This window comes from Molossus molossus, unplaced genomic scaffold (assembly GCF_014108415.1).
Source record: "Molossus molossus isolate mMolMol1 unplaced genomic scaffold, mMolMol1.p scaffold_m16_p_16, whole genome shotgun sequence".
Classification (NCBI taxonomy): domain Eukaryota; kingdom Metazoa; phylum Chordata; class Mammalia; order Chiroptera; family Molossidae; genus Molossus; species Molossus molossus.
Window position 1 is genome coordinate 72,180,069 of NW_023425351.1, and position 21,812 is coordinate 72,201,880.

At 52.1% G+C, this 21,812-nt stretch overlaps 2 protein-coding genes across 15 annotated transcripts in view; both read right to left on the reverse strand.

The window, feature by feature from the left end:
- The window catches only part of AGO2 (argonaute RISC catalytic component 2), a 381,544-nt gene that overhangs the window by 117,746 nt on the left and 241,986 nt on the right, over window positions 1-21,812 (reverse strand). The window lies entirely within an intron of this gene.
- PTK2 (protein tyrosine kinase 2) overlaps window positions 1-21,812 on the reverse strand; it is a 149,478-nt gene that overhangs the window by 28,515 nt on the left and 99,151 nt on the right. For 9 of the 11 annotated variants that reach the window (XM_036263886.1, XM_036263895.1, XM_036263893.1 and 6 more), the window contains 6 exons: window positions 17,226-17,310; window positions 15,941-16,041; window positions 14,185-14,300; window positions 13,540-13,640; window positions 11,048-11,137; window positions 8,276-8,480 (listed from right to left, as the gene is read on the reverse strand). In XM_036263886.1, the coding sequence (XP_036119779.1) occupies window positions 8,276-8,480; window positions 11,048-11,137; window positions 13,540-13,640; window positions 14,185-14,300; window positions 15,941-16,041; window positions 17,226-17,310 (698 nt within the window). Of the gene's footprint in view, window positions 1-8,275; window positions 8,481-11,047; window positions 11,138-13,539; window positions 13,641-14,184; window positions 14,301-15,940; window positions 16,042-17,225; window positions 17,311-21,812 lie in introns of those variants that run through there. The other 2 variants (XR_004959849.1, XM_036263896.1) reach the window with 2 other exon arrangements.

Genomic DNA, 21,812 nt, shown 5'->3' on the forward strand with positions numbered 1-21,812 from the left:
AATCCCAGGAGGAAGACAGCCAGGCAGAGGGTTCCTCAAACTCTGAGTATAAATTCTGCCCAAATCTCTAGCTGACCTCGGAGCCACACGTGAGGCAGATTCCAAGAAGCTGAGCTAAGGCTAAGAGAGATGAATTAAAACGTGAGGCTGCCCACAGCATGGAGAGAGTTTGCAATTTGAGACCAGCCAAGTTAAGTAAGTACCTGCCCAAATCAACTAACCAACTAACCAACCAACCAACCAGACAGCCAACCAACCACTCTTCAAAGGAATATAACTGAATCTAGTCACAATATACAGGACAATCTGACATTACTCAGTATACAGAAGGAACAAAACAAACCCATGAAAATGTGATCTATTCTCAAGAGAGAAAAAAGGAAAATCTAAAGGAAGCTGACTCCAAAGAAGACCCAGAAGTTGAAATTAGCAAGCAAGGATTTTTTTTTTAAAGAAATAGTATTTTTATTTTATTTTGTTCATTTTTATTGATTTGTCACAGAGAGAGGAAGGGAGGGAGAGATAAAAACATTGATGTGAGAGAGAAACATTGATTGGCTGCCTCCTACATGCCTCCCACTGGGGGTCAAGCCTGCAACCCGGGCATGTGCCCCAACTGGAAATTGAACCAGGACCTCTCAGATCATAGGATAATGCTCAATCCACTGAGCCACACCAGCTGGGCAGCAGGCAAGGATTTTAAAGAGTTATTATATTCAAGGACATAAAGAAAAATTTGTTTATAATTAATTAAAAAAAACAGAAAATGTGAGCAGAAAATAGAAACTAAAAAAGAACCAACTGAAAAACACAATGTCTGAAATTATATCTCTATGGGATTGAATGATTGGTAGGGTGGAGATGACAGAAGAGTCAGAGAACTTGAAAATAAATCTGAAGGACACTACCCACAGGTTTAACATGGATGAGACTGGAGTTTTAGAAGAAAGAAAACAGCACAAAGAACATCTCAATGCACAGTGGTCAAAGACATATTTACAGATTCAAGAGGGTCAGTGAACCTCAAGTATGACCAACACAAAGAAAATCACACCTGCCCGGCCAGTGTGGCTCAGTGGTTGAGCGTCGACCCTGCACCAAGAGGTCTCCAGTTCGATTCCCTGTCAGGGCACATGCCCAGGTTGTGGGCCCGATCCCCAGTGCAGGGCATGCAGGAGGCGGCCAGTCGTTCTCTCTCATCAATGTTTCTATCTCTCTCCCCCCTCCCTTCCTCTCTCTCTAAAATCAATAAAGAATAAAATAAATAAATAAAAAAGAAGGTCCCCCCTAAGCACATCTCAGTTAAACTGCCGACATCCAGAGGAGAGAGAGCCGGGGAAGCAGCCAGGACGACGACAGCGGAGCAGAGGGACAGGGACAGGACGGCCGCGGCCCCTCGCAGGGAGGAGAAGAGGTCAGAAGACAGCGGAAGAGCCTTTAAAGAGCTGGACAACAGTCGCTGGGAGCAGCCCCGGAACAAGCAATGTAAACAAGGTCTGAGATGGGAAGCCGAATGGAAGCTCTTTAGGAAGAACAGAGAGCACTGTATGGGGTTAGATGTAAAATAGTCTTCCTTACAACACCATTTAAAACACAGACACCAGCTTATTCTGCCAGGTCGCTAACACGAATGCACCGTGACGACACCTGGAGTGTGCAGGGCGGAGGAGGAGCAGGCTTTCCGTATTTTACGTCAAGTACAATAAAGAGCGCTCTGTAGACCAGTAAGTTACACACGGACATTGTAAGCCCTGGGCCAACCAGTAAAATGCAACGCAGATGTGGGTTTAGGAGAGAAAGAAGGGGGGGGAGCTGCCGGCAAACACAGCCGACCTGGCCCAGGACTGCTGCCCCCCCGCGAGAGCCATGCTGAGCCGTGTCTCCCCACCAGCCTCCTGCCACCAGCAGGCACACTCCCTGCCGCTCTGCGCACGGAGGGGCCACAGCCCCTGGGCCACCGACCCTCCACGTCCAGAGAGGGGAGGCACTCGGGTCTCCTCTTCCCCATGGCCCGGGGGAACCACCCGGAGACGGAATTCAGTGAAGGGGGCTGAGAACAGCGGGAGAGAATGCAACCGCAGCAGACAGAACGGGGTCGTCGGGCTCTCGCTGTGGGCTCTGAGGTGGGTGCAGACCGTGAGCAGAGAACTATGGAGCACAGCTCAGATGTGAGCCTCGCCGAGTCGGGGTCTGGAGCACGGAGAAACCAGAGGGAGGGCGGTCCTGACTGTGGTCTCAGTCAGGAGAAAGTGGCTGGATCTTGGGTCCACCCTTTGTAACTGCCAGTCATAGCATTTATTTAGCCTCAAGTTCTCTAAGTGCAAAGGCAACGGGAACTCAAACATGGTGATGCATGTGAAAATGGCCCATGAGGTCACAGAAAGACAGAGGACGACTTTCTGTGAGAGCAAGTTCAGTTCCACCAGAAATGCCGATTTCACACGAAACCCAGCTAAGCGCTGTAACCACAGAGATGCGCAGCGAGCCCTGTATGCTGCTGAGACCACCAAGGCTGAGACTTGTCCTTAGATGAGAAAGAGCAAGGACATAACTTTTAGTGGAAACTATTTAAATTTTACATTAAATTCCTATTAAATTTAGATTTACTATTTAATTTTTACTACTGGGAAGGCTAAGGAACAAAAACCAAACCATAAACAACCCCCTTAAAGTTCAGATGTAAACATTTTAAGATGTATACAGGAAAACCAAGATCACGCTTCAAGATATTAGCTAGACCCAACAGGAGAGCAACGAGAAGAAAACACTGTCATGATGACTAAGGACCCACTGACACTCCGCCTGGGAAAGGAATTTTGGAAGCAAACACAAAACCATTTAAAAAAACACACGCGCAGCAAGAAGCACCGCAGCCTCACGCCACCGCCTGACCTAGAGCTTCGATGCACAGTCCCCTTTCAGGGGAGTGAGGACAGAAGGATTTAAAGAAACTTGCATGAGATGCTGTTCACATATTAAACATTTTAAATCCACGTTCCATAAGACATCTATAAAATGTCAAAAACATATTAAACATTTTAAATCCACGTTCCATAAGACATCTATAAAATGTCAAAAAGAGGTGCTTTGGATCTGGGTACCTGGGTCATAGCAGTTAACACTTTGAAAGTCAGATCAGCAGGTTTTAAAATGGGAGCTGACCGTCCTCCTGCACCCGCGACCCCAGGGTCCCTCTGGTCTTCAGGAGGAGCCTGTGTGACTGCTGCTACCAGAGCAGCTCGAGGTGCACCCACGGGACCCCGTGCCATCGGGACAGATCAGATGAGCTCGTTTACCTTGAAACTACATGTAGGTAGACTTGTGATCCTGCTCTTACAGGGACACTGAGCCACTTGTCCAAGGCCACACAGCCTTTTCAAGTCTAACCTTCATAACACAAAGTAGAGAGCTGCAAACACAGGGTTAAATTCCTCCACACTCAAGTGTTCGCTGATCTCATACTTATGTAGGACACACACACACACACACACACACACACCATTTACCCTGCAGGTGCTGCTGGCTTGAACTGGCAGCCTCACAGACCAGCTGACATCCACGTGGATATGCTATGGAGAGGTCATTTTAAAGTTGCATAAATCGGGGGCTGCAGCCACTCCAGGTTGTAGCTGTCTCCAAGGCCAGCTTTGTATGACAAAGTGAAGAAGCAAACATGACAACATGAAGTTAAAATAACAAACACCCCGCCCCCAAGCTGCGACAGGCTCCCTGCCATGCACATGGAAGTATCACAGCAGGTACCTGCGGACTGACCGCGCATTGCAGGGCTGGCCCCCACCTTGCCTCAAGTCACCCTAGAGACTCAGGCTCATTGAAAACTTCTCAAACAAATGTTAAGAAAACCAGCAGTGGGAACTCCTTGTAAAATATGTTTTCTTCTTCTTCCCTTTTAACCAGACGACGTTAGTCAGCTGCTCACAGGCCGAATCATAGGACGGGCACCTAGCGACCTCTGGGCACGTCTCCGTTGAGGTGCGGAGCAGGGCTGGCAGCTCGGGCCCAGCCTCAGGTGGACCTGCCTGGGACCCAGCCCTGACCCAGGTCTGCTACCTTACCACAGGGTCTCAGCAAACTGCCAATGCTAGCGCCACCTCCCCCAGACGTGAGGACCAGAATAAAGCACAACGCCTGCCACACATAGCGCTCCGGTGACACTGGCTCTGAAGGTCACAACCAGTCAGCCGACTGGAGTGAGGGAGACTTGCATCAGTGAACACATGCTGGCTCTAAAGGTCTTCCCAGCGCTCAGTGACGGGACCCACTCAAAACCAGGGGCCGCCTTCCAGGGAGCTGCTTCACCAGGCCAAGGTCCCTGGGACAGAAAAGGTCAGGTGACCAGTCTGCCCGCCACTCAGCTTCTCTGACCGCAGCGTCCACTGCAAACGGCGTGCTGGGAATCAGGAGTGGCTGCCAAAGGCTCGCACAGGCTGTGGCTGCAGAAGGACAGCAGTCGTGCCTGCTGGGGGCTCGCTGCATGTCCACGCTGGGGACCGGCGGCACCTCCTGAAGCTAGACTGGTGCACACGGCTGACTCTTGGATTCATACCCAACTGACACCCTTGTTCACGTGCTCACCAAGAGACACCCACTATTATATGTTCACAGGGCAAGAGTGTCGACAGCCCCAAACTGGAAAGGATCCGAGGTTCCACCGACAGCGGAGTGGTTCAACTACGCTACGTTCACACACAGACTGCACACGGCACAAGCACGCAGCACAGCCACCAAACAATGGGACCTTCTCAGACAGATGCTGAGCAAAACCCACTCCAAACACCAAGTCCGTACTGAAGGCCTCCATTGACAGGGCGCTCAGACAGGCGAACTGGCCACGTCAGTGTGAGCCCTGAGGGGCACAGCGACCGGAAGGGCAGCGGCGGGGTCTGGGCCAGCGTTGCTGTCTTGTTCTGGATGCTGGTTGTGAAAATTCAATGAGCCATTCACTTCTTGGCATGTTTACATGTTCACATCTTTGTACGCCAATAAAAAGTTTAAAAATATATCAATTATGGTATAAACTTTTAATTGACAATTGTTTTTGTTTTTTTGCCTTCATTTGTCTAAAAGGCTTCAGGAAGCTGCGCAGTAGCGGAAACAGTTCCCTGGACCGGTGTGCAGCCAACCCCCGTCTAGCAGAGAGAGCTGGGGCAGAGCCTCAAGTCCCAAAGGGCAGACAGCGCTGTCTATTGTGATCTCCTTGGCATCGTATCTACCAAAGTTTAACTGAATTTATCAGTGATGAACTGACTTTTTCATTCAAAAGTCACTCAGTGTACACCCATCAGCCGTCAGTCACACAGCACAAAACCGCCAGAGACCACGTAGAGAAACTTCCCCTGCAGGTCACTGCCCCATACTCCTGCTGAGGGTTCTACACTCGAAACTCGGCCGCCTACAGGCTAGTCTCGTTCTGAGTCCCAGTGAATTCACATCTATGAGTAAGGCAACGGGGTGAGGACAGACTCTGAGTCAGAGATCAGCCCAGGAGACTGAACAGCACTTCGTGAGTCCGCCTGACAAGGTTCAGCGCAGAGGAAGGGGCACGCGTGCGCCCCAAGGGGGTGGAGGCCTCAGTGAGCTGAGTCTGTCTGCAGACAAGGAGAACGGGATTTGGGAGACATTTTTAACTGCCCCAGGTAAGGACTTTCTGAAATTTATTACTTTGTTAACATCTTGGATATAATTAAACTTTTGAAAAACTCAGAAAAAGAACCTACTTCATTATTGTGGTACACCCGCACATGTAAGTGACCAAGTAAGCTGGTAGATTACAGGTGAACTTTGCTGGTCTATTTGGTAGCATTATTACACAAGTCCAAATGCAGAGTTAAACTCACTTCTGACTAAGACAGAACAATACAGAATCAATTATTTCTCAATGGCTTGTGCTAACTGTGCACAGGAAAATATCCATAAATTATAGTCTAGGTATATTATATTTATGTGTGTGTGTATTTGAAAATAATTCTATTTAGTTCTAAAACTTCATCGTGGACAGTTTTTTGGAGTTAATTTACCTGAAGGAACAGTCCTTAAATCAATGTCAATGTTAGTCTGCATGTGCTCAGCAAGGAACCCGGGCCACCGGGCCCTGAGGGGTCTAGGCTCCTGGCCTGGAGGGTGGGCGGCACCGAGGTGAGTATGACGATCCCTGTCCTCAAGGAGCTTCAGTCTAGTAGGGATGAGACATACTAGACTGTGAGCTCCTCGAGGGCAGGAAAAGTGCTCTAGTCATCTTGCCCAGGGACAGCACCAGGCCAACTACGGCGGTGCAGTGTCTGCGGGCTGAGCGGGCACGGCGGGCACGGTGGGCACGGCGGGCGCGGCAGCGCGTGGGGGCGATGAGGCAAGCAGTGCTCTGAGGGCTCCGAGGGCTGAGCCAGTCAGCTGGGAAGTCACGGAACAGCCAGCACGCGACAGAAGCCCAGAAGGACGGACAGGATCTCGCCGGGGGAGGAGGCAGGCCAGGCAGGGAGGGCCAGCTCGGGCACAGTGTGAGAGGGGCAGGACGGAGCAGCCCCTGGAAGGAGCCGCAGGGCTGCTCCGAAAGCCCCCGAGCAGAGCACGGCAGCGCCGGAGCCCCGGAAGGCGGACTGCGGAAGGCGGGCTCGAGCTCGCCGGGCAGGAGAGCGGAGTCAGGAGAGACGGGGCTGGAGGCCGGGCAGGGAAGCCTCTCCAGCTGCCAGGGGCAGGCGGGCAAGGAAGTGCCCATGACTCCAAGATGGACAGGAAGACAAAGGCCTCAATGTCACCCACGGAAGGTGAGGGGCTGAGGAGGAGGCAATCTCTTTGCTCTGGAGAAACGCGACGCCCGCACGATCGCAAAGGAGGGTGGGGCCGCGAGAAAAGGCAGCACAGCCGGAAGCTGATGACAGCGGAGGAGGAAGCCCAGCCCAGAGCACCTCCGAGAACCCAGGAGGACGGAGAGGAGGGGTCCAGAGCTGAAACCTCGTCACTGCTGAGCCATGAGCAGGGGTGCAAGGTCAACAGACAGAATGTCAGGGAGGCAGTACGTGGAACTGGAATCAGAGGGAGAAATTGCAAGGGCAGAATGTCCAACTGCGAGGAAAGATCGAAGAGGAACAAACAAGTTTATGAGCAAAACATGAAATCCAGTCCATTCAAACACAGCTCTAGCAGTGAGAGAAACATAAGTAAGCCACAGGGGCATCAGGAGGTGAGACATGTAGCTCGGAGAAGGCCTTCTGGGAACACGGAAGACCCGGCACGAGAAATGCGGGGCAGGCGGGCTCTGTGCCCTGGAGCGGCCCCTGGCCGCGGGCAGGCGGTGCGGGCCAGGAGCCAGCTCAGCCGCTCAGTCAGGGAAGCACCCCAAATATGAAACAGGTGACAGACACTCAATAAACCACGGCACTGGTTGGTTATTAAAGTGTCAAGCGTTAATCTGGATGCATCTTAATCCAATTAGACAGCTGTTTATTGAGCGCTTATTCGGTGCCTGGTCCCAAACTCTGGGATTACAGAAAAGAGTAAGACGCAGGGCCATCATCAAGAGCCGGAGTCTGCTTGGGGACACAAGCCAGCCAGTGAGAAACACCCAGGCCAGGTGCACGTGGTTCTGCAGACAGCGGAAGGCTGGCGCGCTGAGACGTCCCGCGTGCGCCCTCCAGGGCACTGGGAGCTACGGAAGGTTTGGGTCTGACAGCCTGGCACGAAGAGGAGCCTCTGATGGCAGCTGAAGGGCGATGCGGCTGTCCCCCTGGGAGAACAGCAGCTCTGGAAGGGAGCACAGGAGTGCTGTCTCTGGGGTCAGGGCAGGTTAGGGAAGCCTCTTGAAGGAGGTGACACCTGAGCTGGATTCTACCGACGGAATAGGGCTCGTTGGGGCCGAAGGCAGGGAAGCGTGTCTGGCAGAAGACAGCATGAGAAGAGGCAGGGCCGTGCCGGGAGAAGGCAGGCGGCTAGGCACGGCTGGGGCCGAGGACTGCGGCGAAGGAGCCGTGTGAGATGCGCCGGAACAGGTAAGCAGGGACCACGTTACTGCAGACCTTGCATGCCACGCTAAGTCAGTTAGAAGTTAGGGGAGAGAGACTTTATCATCATTTGAAATTCATTTGAAGATATAATCTACTCAAGACTCTTGTAAGGTATAAATAAATGCAAATCAATTTAAAAATTATGTTTGCCCAAGAAGCAGGTTAGCCTTCGAAATACTGAGAAAGTAACCTCGAACGCTAACACTCAGGGAGCAGCAGCACCTGCCCAGCCCGGCCCTCTCTCCCCCCACTCCTACCTGAGCTGAGCCTTGAGCTCAGTGAACCGGGGCCGCCTGCTGGGGTCATAGGCCCAGCATTTCGTCATAAGGCTGTAGAGGGTGGGAGGGCAATTTGGAGGCATTGGCAATCTCTCCCCATTCTCAATTCGCCCGATCACATCATTGTTCTTCACTCCTTGAAAAGGCTTCACACCATGCATCAGTATCTCCCACATACACACACCTGTGGAACGGGATGAGAACAGAACAGGGCTTAGCAGGCATCGCTTCAGAGTGGCCGAGAGCACCAGCGATGCGGGCAATCAGCGAGACAAGCAGTCAGTGAGCTCTGGTAAGCACAGCAACACTAACTTAATATGAGTCATTAAATATTAAATTACCATACACAAATCCATAATCTTTCTACAAGATTTTCTTCTCTAAGAATCCTCTATTAGAAAACGGTCTGCCAACCTCAGGGTCACTTCCTGGCTCAGTGACCAGCTCAAACGCAGCGGAATGAGTTTCAGCTCCGAGCTCCCCCAGCGCAGCGGCTGACCTGAGGCCCGACACGGAAGCCCGACACGGAAGTCCTGCACTGTCAGAATGCCCAGATCCCTCTGGCGCTGTCCTCTCGTGGATGGCCGGTCCTGGCTGAGGCACACAGTGGCACTAGCGTCTGGCTCACCCACCAGTCAGCCACTATGCCTGGGACTTCTCATCCAAAACGCCACAGTCAACCTCAGGAAGTATCCTCACACTCGACCCTTGAGAATCACATATTCTCAGTATCATCTGAAGAACATTTGAGCATACAACAAGCGAACCAAACCTATAACTGAAAATGATGACCCCTACGAATGACCCGGGCACCGAGCCCCAGCACAGAGGGAGGGTGGCTTCTCCTGGTGGCGTGTGATCACCACATGGCGCTTTGGCCCCTGGAGACCTGCCACCCTGAACATGCCACACATGTTCTTTCGGCCTGTGAGCCTCTCCAGCTGCACGCCGCTCCCGCTCCACGAGCTCTCCTCGTCTGAGCCAGGTCTGTGGGCCCTCCTGGGGCCCTTCCCGATGCTCCGGGCACCTCGGCTCCCTCCCTCCCTCCTCAGTGCGCGGTGCTCTGAGGCCCCAGGAGAGGCACTGGGACTTTCTCTGCATCTTCAGCTCCTAAGTGGCATGTCCCTCAGAGGAGGCATGGCACGCTCTCCTGGAAACACGAATCAGACCCTGGACTGAGCCAAAGTCCAGTGATTTCCGAGTGAAGAGTGCACGAGAAGAGTCACGCCCCAGTTCCGTCTCACAGAGGCGGCGACATCGTCAGAAACGCGGACGCCAGGTGCCCGTTCTGAAGGCACCTTGCTGGCGCCCCTCTCTGAGTGTGCACATCATCCTAGTCCTCACACTCTCATCTCCTTAGGAACTGGGTCTGGCCAAGTCTAAGGGGCCACGGACTGTGAGATACAGCATCATTTTATATGGCCAAGAAGAGGGGAGATGCTGCCGACTAAATTACGATACAACCCTTTGTTATCTCTTAGAATTACTTTATTCTTACCAAAAGCTCTTCTAATTCATCCAGGCAAGAAAGTAACAGAAACATGAATAAAACAGACAAAGCCCTCATGAGTGCGGCAAGGCAGCCAGGTCAAACATGCCGCCACTAACCCAAGTGTAGAAAATGCCACTGATTAGCGACACAGCCCAGTTCTAGAAACATTAAAATGTGAGAAAACCGGGCATTTAGCATCTCTGAAGTATGGAATTCCCTCGAGAGGTTAAGTAACCTCTCGAGAGGTTAAGTAGCTCTGCAACCGGGTTACAGAGCTAACAAGCGAGGTCCTGGGAACTGAAGCCGGTCGGTTGGACCCCAGAACCTTTCCTGACCCTGTCCGGCTCCCTCCTGCTCTGCCAGAGGCCCCTCCTGGACCCAGGCTCGGTGAGGGAGAAATGGCGACCGCCGTCGGCAACAGGAGACAGGCGAGCAGGAGCACACTAGATGCAGAGGAGCTGGGTCACTGACAGGAAGGCACACACACTGGCGGAGGGAAGACGGCCAAAGGCTGCGCGGACCCACGTGCGCGTCAGGACGGAGAAGGGCAGGAAGGGCAGACATGAAGCTCACGTTTGGACGCTACACCTTCTCCATGAGGCTTCATGGAAGGGAGACATCTCAGGTGACCTTGAGGTGGGGAGAGGGTGCAGGACAAGGTGTTCCAGGGGGGAGGAGCCACAGCAGGAAGGGGTGGGGGAGGGAGTGTCACCCATCTGAAAGGTAGGAATGGAAAACCTGGACTGGGAGCTGCTGTTGGCAGTGTGGTGCATGAGCCCTCCCCACTCACGGGGAGACGCTCAATGACGGGCAGCAGGAGGAGGGCGCTGCCTGGCGCGGTTGGGCAGGAGGGCAGAGCAGACACTGAAGGAGCAGGGGCACAGAGAAAGGGTCACACCCTGGCTGGGACAGTCAGGAAGGAGGCCCCGGGTTCGAGGGCCATCGCAGAGCCAAGTGGGCAGCTCACCCAGGCCGGGGAAGGAAGGGGAGAGATGGCAGAGAGCCAGGGAGGAGGGGAGGGCACTCTCCCTGTGGCAGGTGACGGCAAAGGAAAGCAAGGGAAGAGGGACAGAAGAGGACTCGGCGCGACCTGGAAGAAGCCACGCCTGGAATGGGCACCTGGGCTCCCCGACCATCTGCGCACGAACCAAAGAGGGCTTAACGCAGGGGAGGCAACCACCCTAGGGCTCGGAGGCCGGGCTCAGTTCTCAGTAGACTGGGGGACACGAGAAAAACACAAAGCCTTCCAAAATACTCACCAAACATCCATACATCACTAGCTGAGGTAAAACGTCGAAAATTGATGGACTCTGGAGCCATCCATTTAATAGGCAATTTTCCTTTGGAAGCTAGAAGATTAATTTTAGAAAGTAAATTTTCCCTGTTATCTGCTGAAGAATCTAGTAGTTATAGCTAGCTGAGATTTTTAGTATCAAAATAAAAAGCGTTAACTATTTGACCCTCGGACTTGTGTTTCATGGGAGAACTCCTTTCCCGTTCCTTGATGTCTTGAGGTCCCTGGGAGGACGAGGTCACACCGGGCGGGGGTGGGGACGAGGTCGCCCGGGCACATGGGTGCCCTCTCGGGAAGATGGGAGCAGGATGGAGAGGGCACGTCAGGGAGGCTCCCTGGCAGCCCTAGGGCGGGCGGGGCCCTCGCTGCAGGCATGGCCTGCTAAGGACAGGCAGCCCATTCCCATGCCTGAAGTCACCCCGAACCCTGAACCACCATGCCCAGGGAAGTATTACATGCACATGCTCAGCTCAGTCTTCAACCCAGACAACGGTCCCAGTAGGTCCCATCGTCTTCAGAGCACGAGGCCCAGGCACCTGGGGGGCCAGCCTGAGCTTGCCTCTGGGGACTTGTCATCGGGAGACAATGACATTCCTCACATTTACACTTTTCCATCGAACTTCCAGCCCCTTCTTGACAACTTGGCTCAAATGCTGTTTGACTCCTTCAGGACAAAGTGCCTCGTGCTGTGCTCCGACCTGAAGGCCCAGCAGCTGGGGCAGTTCTCTCGAAGCCCAGTGGCCCCGCACTGACCTTTCTGGGAGACGTCTGCGTGGCTGTCCACTGCCCATTCACAGCTCTGTGATGGCAGCTTTGCCCACCTTGCTGTTTGGAGTTTAGCTCTTTACTGGGATTCTAGGTCTTGGATCAGTTAGGATTTGAGCTGGACATGAACAGTATTTTAAAATAGTAGAGAGCTGACTTGGTTGTTTACAGTTAAATGACCAAATAACTGAAATGTATATACAACGAAAGGATTTCCTTTTCATGCAACAAAGGACCCCTGCTGACATTTTCAGGCCGCAGCACAGGAAGCGTGTGGAAGGAGAACAGTCCGGAGCTACAGGAAGTCGAACACCCGGGAAGAGACCGGCCTCTGTGGAGGGCAGCAGTGCCAGAGCACACGCTGACGGCACGACATGGGTCAGCAACGGAGGCCTTGGCGCTAGGAACGTGGACATCCATTAATAAAAGCATTGTTCAATAATAATTTGAAGAAACAAGTCAGTCTATTCAAGATCGGCAAATTAAAGAAAAACCACAGGAGCTAGATTTCAGTTCCCAAGCTTATGGACCGAGTCCTGGAGTTGGCCGACTTGAGATGTGTAGTCAGACGCCTTTCACTGGGCCAAGGCACAGCCCCATCTGCTGTCAGCTGCCTATGTCCACCAGCTGAAGGACACCTGGGCTAGTTCCAACTTATGGCTACTAGTAATAAGCTGCAATGAACATTCAAATATAGGTTTTGTGTCAAGTTTCCATTTCTCCTACAGAAGTGCCCAAGAGTGTCACTGATGGTTATAGGGTAGTTGGATGCTTAGGTTTTTAAGAATCTGCATACTCGTGTCCTGGCTGGTGTGGCTCAGTTGGCTGGAGCATCGTCCCAACAACGGTAGGTTGGGTTTGATTCCCGGTTAGGGCATATACCTAGGTTTCAGGTGCGATCCTTGGTTGGGGCGCGTCCCCCACCCCCCCCAAATCAATAAAACAAAAAACAAACCATATCCTCAGGTGAGGATGAAAAGAAAAAAGAATCTGCGCTCTTTTCCAGAGCGGCTGCACCATGTTACTTTCTCTCAAGCAGTTTCAGTAACTGAGTTTCTCGGTGTCTTTGGCGGCACTGAAGTTATCAGTGTTTCATTTGAGCCATTCTGATAAGTCCACAGTGGTATCTCACTGTGGCCTCAATCTGCTTGTCCCTAATGAGTAATGTACTTAGCTGCCATCTCCTCTGTAGTCAAACCTTTCTCCTTATCTTCTGCCCATTTTCTTTCTTTGTTTCTTTTCTCTGCTGAGTTTTGAGAGTCTTTCTGTATTCTAGACATTAGTTCCTTGTTGGATAGCTATGTGGTTGGCAAATCTTTTCTTCCTTCTCTTTTCATTCTTCAACAGGTCTTTTGTAGTACAGAAGCCTTTCATTTGATGAGGTCCAGTCCATCCGTCTTTTCCTGCTATGGATGCTGTGGCATCGGGTCTGAGGGCTCTTTGCCCAGCCCTAGATCCCAAAGACTCACTCGTGTTTCTCCTAGAAGGTGAACATGCTGCAGCTGCCTACGACGCTGTGAGCTCCAGGCCAGGTGGGCCACCCTGCCCGCCGCTGCAGCTCCAGCACAGCACCTGCGGGCTGTCCTCCCCGAACTGACGTCACGCCTGTCAGCCATCGCTGAGTGCGGTTCTTTAGAGAAATAAAGCCCTCGAAGCTGCTGAGCCTACTGCTAGCTCACTCCCCGGCCTTACCTTTGTAGTAAGTACTGTCTTCCATGTATCGGGAGAGTCCAAAGTCTCCGAGTTTCACGCAGTCATTTGAGGACACCAGAACATTCCGAGCAGCAATGTCCCTGGGTAAGAAAGCATTTGGGACACAAATGTTAGCAAACAGAGAACCCCATAGAGGCCTCTCTACTCTACAGACATGTAGGTGCTTTGAAAGACAGCTTATATACAATGCAAACAGTAGAGTCATCACACTGAAAAAAGGGCACTATCATTTTACTTCAAATATATTCCTTCTGGCAGATATTCAATCGTTAATATGATGATCACTATCTTGAGTGATGGCAATAACAATATTCTCAAATAGTAAAACCACTCATGACTTCTCAACCAATCGCACTGCAGCGGCATCATTGATAGTGACCACAGCCTGCCTGGGCCCGCCGGCCTCAGAGCAGGCGAGGGGGGTGGCTCCCAGCAGTTAACGCGGTGCCAGGGCACCGTCGCAGCACCGATACGACGCGCTGACCATGCCAGCTCCCCCTGCACCACCCTGGACCAGGCCGTAATCACAAACTCCAGAGGGCACCCACGGCCGTCACTGGCGAGGCCAGGGTGGTACCTGCACTGCACGCCCAGGTCAGGCACACAGCCCTGCCTGGACCTTACCTGTGCACAAACCTCTTGCTCTCCAGGTACGCGAGAGCTGTGCTCAACTGGTAGGCGTATAGGATCAAAGCCGCCAGATCCAAGCTGTACTTTCGGACTTGCAAAAATGACCTCAGCTGTGGGACAGTGACCAGATGAAAAGGAAAGGTTAGTGATGGAGAACAGAATCCACAGCAAAAGAGCCACATCCAACAACACTGCCCATCTCCAAGTGCATTTAATGAGAACGCTTCAATTCTCCCTCATACAAAAAGCGTGCGAATGAAACATCCTAGCTCAGAAATTATGGTTAAGCATTCTTTATTTTAAATCCTACTGTTAAGCTGGAATCTTCATGACTATAGACCAACTTTTGAGAAAAATCAGAGATGTTTCCAGGGAATAAATAAAAGCACTACATATTGCTGAATAATGACAGCTAGTTACCACTCGAACAAGCCACACACAAGCATGGTCAGCTCCTGCCACTCCGAACCTCGCTGCATCCCGGCAGGTCTGAGGATACGGTGATGGTGGGGGAGGAAGGCAAGGAGCGGTGTCCCCCCCTCGCTGCCCCCATGGAGTTTTGGGTGCAGAAAGGTAAACCGGCCACATGCTGGGTACTTATCCCACTGGGCTAATCAGTGCCTACTACCACTGTCATGATTAATTCAGCTAAATGTTGACATAGCAAAGAAAGGTAGAGGAATTGAACACTCTAATTCTACAAAATCAATACATAAAAAAGAAACATTTAGCAATAATTTTCTAATCCTGAAGAATTAGCAAATTCTTCCAGAGCAAAAGCAAAAAAACACTGTATAAAACATAAAAATACTCCATCTTATCTGAAAAGGTAGCACAGAAGAGGGGAGGCTCCATCCAGCTAACCCTGAGCACGTGCAGGGAGGACCCTTTCAGAGGAGGGGGCACCTGATGCTGTCACAAGGAGGAGGAAGGAGCAAGCCACATCTCGGTTCCTGGTGGCTGGCAACCCAGTACTCAGAACAAAGCTGTGCTTGGTCTCCTTTACACGACGAGAGCGTGGGGCATGTTTTCGAAGGCTGCACTACTAAGTTTCAGTAGTAGAAAGTTAAGTGTCGGAATCTGAAAAATCAACCCGTGTTTGTCCCCAGCCAGCCCGCAGATGGAAGTGGGGTGCTGGGCTGCGCTGCCCCGCCCCGCCTGCGGTTCTGAGCGAGCAGCCTGGCCGGGCACGGCACTCGCACCGGGACACATTTCCAGGTGGCGTTGAGACCCTGGTCGAGGGCTTCCGTGTCCGGGAGAAAGACGAGGACTGCTCCCGCTCTGCCACTCACATGCAGAGAAGCGGTGACAGTGCCGCTGCTCCGAAAGCCTCCGCAGAGTGCGTTCTCAAGAAGCCTAAGGAGCTGCTCAGACCACCAGCGCTCAGCATGAACCCACCACGGCTGCTCAGGCCTCACGCCACTAGGCCAGTTCTGAGGGGCCAGCACCAGAGAAGGAGAAAGAACCACGTGGTCACCTGGTACCTCCAGTCCTGACAAAACTGTGGGCCAGCGCAGACTAAGTTAGGGGATGGCTGGGGAATGTAATGAGGAGGACACTGCACCCCATCCTCTGAATCAAAACCACGGGGGACACAATGTACAGCTCCCTTTCTTAACAAAGGACACCACACAGCCCACGTGGACTGCCTGAGTACTGACTGCGCTGACCTGCCCTGGCAGCCCACCCACACAGGTGGGTCTGGGCACACGGGGCAGCCCGCCTGCAGGCCAGGCCTGGCACACGGTACCTCTCCAAGCGTGCACAGCTCCATGATGATCCAGACAGGGTTCTCTGTGATGACGCCAATCAGCTTCACAATGTGAGGGTGGTCAAACTGACGCATGGTTACTAGGGGAGAACAGAGTGCAGTTACTCTCTCGACAGGCTGTTAGGTGGTGACGGCTGATGCATTCCACAGTTTCCTGGCCTAGATGCTCTGCAGTGAGAACTATGAGACAGTCCTGCCAGGCCTGTGTGGTACGCACGTTAGAGAGAGAGCAGGATTAAGGCTGTACTTAGACAGAACTGATGAAGTCACAGGTGGGTTCCTGACTTACACTGCCGAGTGCCTTCTGTGAGCAAAGCAGACAGTCTCTGTTCCCTATGGAGCTCAAAGCCCACAGGGAGAGAGTGACGATAACAACCTTTAAGCAAGGCTTTTAGTCATGAATACTTGGGAAGGAAAGACCATGGCCCGTGATGAGGCTTCTGAGGAGAGACCACTGTCTGCGGTCAGATGGGAAGGGACCCAGGAACGGGCGAGGAGGGAGGAGTCCCAGCTGAGGGCAGGTGGGAGGGAGCCTGATGGGCACAAACGGACAGAACAAGCTCCTGTCTCTCCGAGTGCACATCCAGCACAGAAGACTTCCCCGCATGTGACCCCCAGGCAGCGGGAGGCGTGAACCCAGTACAGCAGGACCAGGGGACTGTCCACCTGCTCCCTCCCAACTCCGGGGCCTACAGCACGTGTGCTGGGACCATTTCTATATCTGCCCACTTCCAGGGCGAAGATTTTAATGGTACAAGGTACTGGAGGACGCCCTGGCCGGTTTGGCTCAGCGGTTAGAGCGTCGGCCTGCGGTCCTGAGAGACCCGGGTTCAGTTCCCGCTAAGGGCGCGTACCTCGGTTGCAGTTTGTCCCCGGCCCTGGTCGGTTGTGCGGGTGGCAGCCACTCGATGTGTTCCTTTCACATCGATGTTTCTCTCTCTCTCTCTGTTCCTCTCTCTTCCTCCCACTCTACCTGAACAAAAAATGGAAAAATGTCCTCGGGTGAGGATAAAAAAAAAAAAAAAAAAAAAAGGTACTGGAGGACAAAGGGACAGTAAGTCAATCTATCTTTATAACCCAAACATCCTGGCTTACCCAGAAAAAGCTGTAACTATGACCTATAAAAATAGTTACCTAATTTGCAAGGAAAGATAATAAAAGGGGTTGTCTCATAAAAGTCAAAACATTATTTTTCTTCTTCAGACAGTTTGGATTTCACAGATAAAGTCAAATGGAATTCCACAGAATTTTCCTAGAAACTTACAGGCTTCTTGAAGGAATTTCTCTCTGACGCTGTCGGAGGTGCAGTTTTTACACGTTTTAATTGCGACCGCCAAAGCTGGATTCTCCTGTGGGGAGACCAGAGTCACACAGATGTCAGAGGCCCCCTGCTTGCAGCGGGGCACGCCCACAGGGCTGCTGCTCTGCAGCCACGAGGACACGGGGCCCGACAGCACCCGAGTGCAAGGTCTCAGGCTGGGGCGCTTGAAGCCTCGTGAACCCAGGGGGGACGGGCGTGGGCCTGCACTGCCGCGGGGGATGTGCTGCCTTCTTTTCTGCAATGTCGCAGGCACTTCTTGGGGCCAAGGGTACACAGCGAACAGGGGCAGCCATGCCTCTCCAGGGGAGAGCAAGGACAAGGAACACAGAGACCCGCCATGGTGGCAGCAGGAGGAGACACTGGGTGGAGAAACGCACAGTGGTGTGGGAGGTGGGTGCTGCTGTGCCGCAGCCGTCTGGGGAGCCCAGGGCACAGCCCTAGGAGGGGCACTGAGTGCGCCAGGCTGGGCTGTGGTGAGGGCAGGTGGAGGCCACAAGCTCAGAGGGCAGCAGAGGCCCAGGCAGGAGGGGCTAATAGAAGCAAAGCTCTCTACTCTAGGGGAGACAGCAGTGTGGGGGGACACTTGCGTGGTGCTGAGAAAGGGCCACAGGGGGAGGGAAGGCAGGCACAGAGAGCGGCAGCTCGGGCCAGTGCGGGCCAGCGGAGGAGAGGAAGGGGACTGCACCTGGAAGGAGCTGGGTCAGGTTTACGGGGGGGGAGGGGGGGGGGCTCAGCTATGCCTGTGACAGGCCCCGTCACCGAGTCACACGGTGTGTAGGCAGCAGGGGCCTGGCCTGCAGAGAGTCTGGAGCAGTCACAATGTGGACAGAGAGGAAGTCGCCCTGGAGGCAGAGGGCGGGAGCTCTACCAGGTAATGCGGTGGGAGACCGGAGGAATGCAGGGGCACCGACGGTGTTGTTCTGGGAGGCAGGGAAGCTGACCTTTTCTTGAACAAGTTCGAGAGACAGCTTTAGAAGTAAGAGGCCACTTTGAGCAAGTCGACGGAAGGCCATGGACGGCCCTGACCAGCGACGTGAGTGCTTACCTCCTGCTCATTTTATGCTGTCTCTGCCAGAACCACCCCTCATCTAGCTTCATGCTGCGATTTCTGCAGGTGCCTCCCAGGACCCTGACCAGCACACCTACCATCAAACCTGTGTCTTCCTTCATCTCCTCCATCTCACTAAGCAAACAGTACTGACACAGGTAAACAACCTGGGGGCCATCTGGATTCCTCCATCTCCCCCCTCTCTGTACATCCAACAACCAAGGGCCCAGTCAATGGTCCCTCCCCAGAGCATGCACCCAGAATCTGCCTAGCTATGCCAGCACCATCTACGTGTGCCGCCTGCAACCCAGTCTCCAATGGGCATCTCATGATTCTGCTTAACCTCCTCCAATGGCTTCTGTTTCCAACATACTTAGAATAAAAGCCCGACCCGTCACCATGGGCAATGGAGGAACCTGAATACAGGAGAAGTCAGCTCAAAGGATTTTTTCCTAAAAAATTATTTAAGAAATATTTTTTCTTAAAAAAATTATTTTTATTATTTTATTTTTGTTACAGATGTTTCTCCTTTTCCCCTCATTTCTAAAAAACCTTTAAAAGAGGCAAACATGTCTACATAACTGCTCAAGATATGGATTTTTTTTTTCCTTTATTGATTTTAGAGAGAGATGAGTGAGAAGGAGAGAGAGAGAGAGAGAAAGATCCATGAGAGCCCTGGCCGGTTTGGCCCAGCGGTTAGAGCGTCGGCCTGAGGTCCAGGGAGACCTGGGTTCGATTTCCACTAAGGGCACGTACCTTGGTTGCAGTTTGTCCCCGGCCCTGATTGGGTTATGCGGGAGGCAGCCACTCGATGTGTCCCTTTCACATCGACGTTTCTCTCTCTCTGTCTCTGCCTCCCATTCTATCTGAACAGAAAAGGAAAAAATGTCCTCGGGTAAGGATAAAAAAAAAGGAAGATCTATGAGAGAGAACACCGATTGGCCCCCTCCTGCATGCCCCCCACTAGGGATCGGGCCTACAACCTGGGCCTTGTGCCCTGACTGGGAATCGCACCAGCGACCTCTTGGTGCAGGGGTTGATGCTCAACCACTGAGCCACATCAGCCAGACGAGAGATATGGTTTTTAAAAAACTTCTTTAAAAGATAGGCGACAGCCCAGCTGGTGTGGCTCAGTGGTTGAGCGTCAACCCATGCACTAAGAGGTGGCCAATTCAATTCCCAGTCAGAGCATGGACCCAGGTTGTGGGTCAAAACCCCAGTGGGTGCATGCAGGAGCTAGCTGCTTGATGTTCTCTCTCTTCGATGTCTCTCTCTCTAGCTCCCTCTCCTTTCCTCTCTCTCTAAAATCCACAAAGGAAAAAAACAGATTAGTTTAAAATATAGGCAGCATTCAAGAGGGCAAGAAGCTTCACTGTCCAATGAAAATGCCACTCTGACATGTACTCTCCTATACAAAGACTGTGATGAGGCTCAGGGTTAACAACAGCTGGGAGATAGTTAAAAGATTCTAACAAATAAATCTAGAGGACTGTTCTGGGATAAGTTGTGAGGAAGACAAACTTAAAACCAGTTTATAAGGCGAGGATCAGAATGATGAGAGAATGTACAAGTGTTTCTCAGCAGATACTCAAATAATAAAAAATAAGCCCAATAACCTTGCCCAATAAAGAAAAAAAGCCAACGAGCCTTTAAAATTCACCTTTACTGACTCTGAGAAAGGAACTCAAGAGTCTGACCCCAAGGCCCACCAGGCCCCATCAGTGCCCATGCCCTCTGGTCTCACCTCCAGGCCCCTCCTCTTCCACTCCAGTGCAGGCCCACTGGCCTCTCTTTGGCTTCCCACCCACACTCATCCCCAGGGGAAGCTCCTGGGCTGCTCCCCTCCTTGCTTCATTCAGGTCTCTTGATAAATAATTGCTGGAAAAATTCATTAAATCTCCATTACAGGAACCAGTAGTAGGCTCTTGCCCACGAAACCTGTGCTGAATCCAGTTGACCAGGTACTAAAACCCTTGATAAAATGCTGTTTGATCTTATTGAACAGTACAGAGCATAACCAGGGGAAAGGATTTTTAATAGGAACCCAGAGAAATGAAGACAATTTTGCACAGTCAAATTAGACTCTCACATTAAAAACAAAATAAACATGCAGCCCTGGCCGGTTTGGCTCAGCGGTCAGAGCGTCAGCCTGCGGTCTGGAGAGACCCGGGTTCGGTTCCCGCTAAGGGCATGTACCTTGGCTGCAGTTTGTCCCCGGCCCTAGTTGGTTCGTGTGGGTGGCGGCCACTCGATGTGTCCCTTTCACGTCGATGTTTCTCTCTCTTCCTCTCTCTCCTTCCCGCTCTGAGTAAAAAATGGAAAAATGTCCTCGGGTGAGGATAAAAAAAAAAATAAAAATAATAAAATAAAATAAAAACAAAATAAACATGCAAATATTTGTCGGAAAGATATTCAACGAAAGAATCCGAGTCCTGGTCTTCCTCTGGGGGCCAGGACTCGGTCAGCACCAGACTAGGGGCACTTCCAGCCCTGCTCTCTGCACTTTCCCAACACAGACGGACTGCTCGTTGTACAAGGGGACAAAGTCAGTCCACCGACCCGCTGCCACCTGCGTGCCCTGGAACCTCACTGACCGGCACCTGCAGAGCGTTTGCCATCAGGAATGTGAGAGAAGGAAGGGGCACAGAGACCACCGGGCTCACCTGCAGTGCTTCCGACCAAGGAGCCTTCTCCCTACGTCTCAGAGTCAGGGAGAGCAGGTCTAGAACGTAGGTCTTTGGACTAAATCTAGACCCAGGGCTCTTCCCACTGCGTTCTGCCTCCAAGAGCAGAGTGAAGAGAATGAGGAAGATGAGCGATGTAGATGCAGTGAAAACACTTGCAGGAGTTGTTGTCAGCTAACAGTATGCAACAGATGGTACCATGTTATATAAGTACAAGGGTAGAGGCTTTTAAAACTGAACTTTGAGCCCAGCTGGTGTGGCTCCTAATCAGGGTACAAGCGCAGGTTGTGGGCCCAATCCCCAGTAGGGGGCATGCAGGAGGCGGCCAATCAATGTTCTCATAGATGTTTCTATCTCTCTCTTCCTCTCCTTTCTTTTCTCTCTAAAATCAATAACAAACAAACAAAAAAATTCTAAAACTGAACTTTGAAAACCAGAACTTCCCATTTGTTTAGCTACATGGTGGCAATTATCTTTTGCTCCTGACCAGAAACTTCTGCAGCCCTCTGGTGGTAACAGAAACGAGCTGAGCATCTCTGGCGCACAGGTGAAGGGTGGAGAATGGTGGCCGTACTGTTCCTGGGGGTGCACATGTGCCCAGAGCAGGGCATTGCCAAGGGCCACTATCTGTGCTGCCGGAGCTTCATCAGTGGTCTCTTACACCTGCTGTTATTCTAGCAAAAGGAAGCTTCTCGAGCAAGCATTGCTTTTATCTTTAAGCGTCGTTTAAAAATTACTAATCTAATCAAAAGACACACAGTAATAAGTGTTGACAGGGAAATGGAGAAACGGGCACTC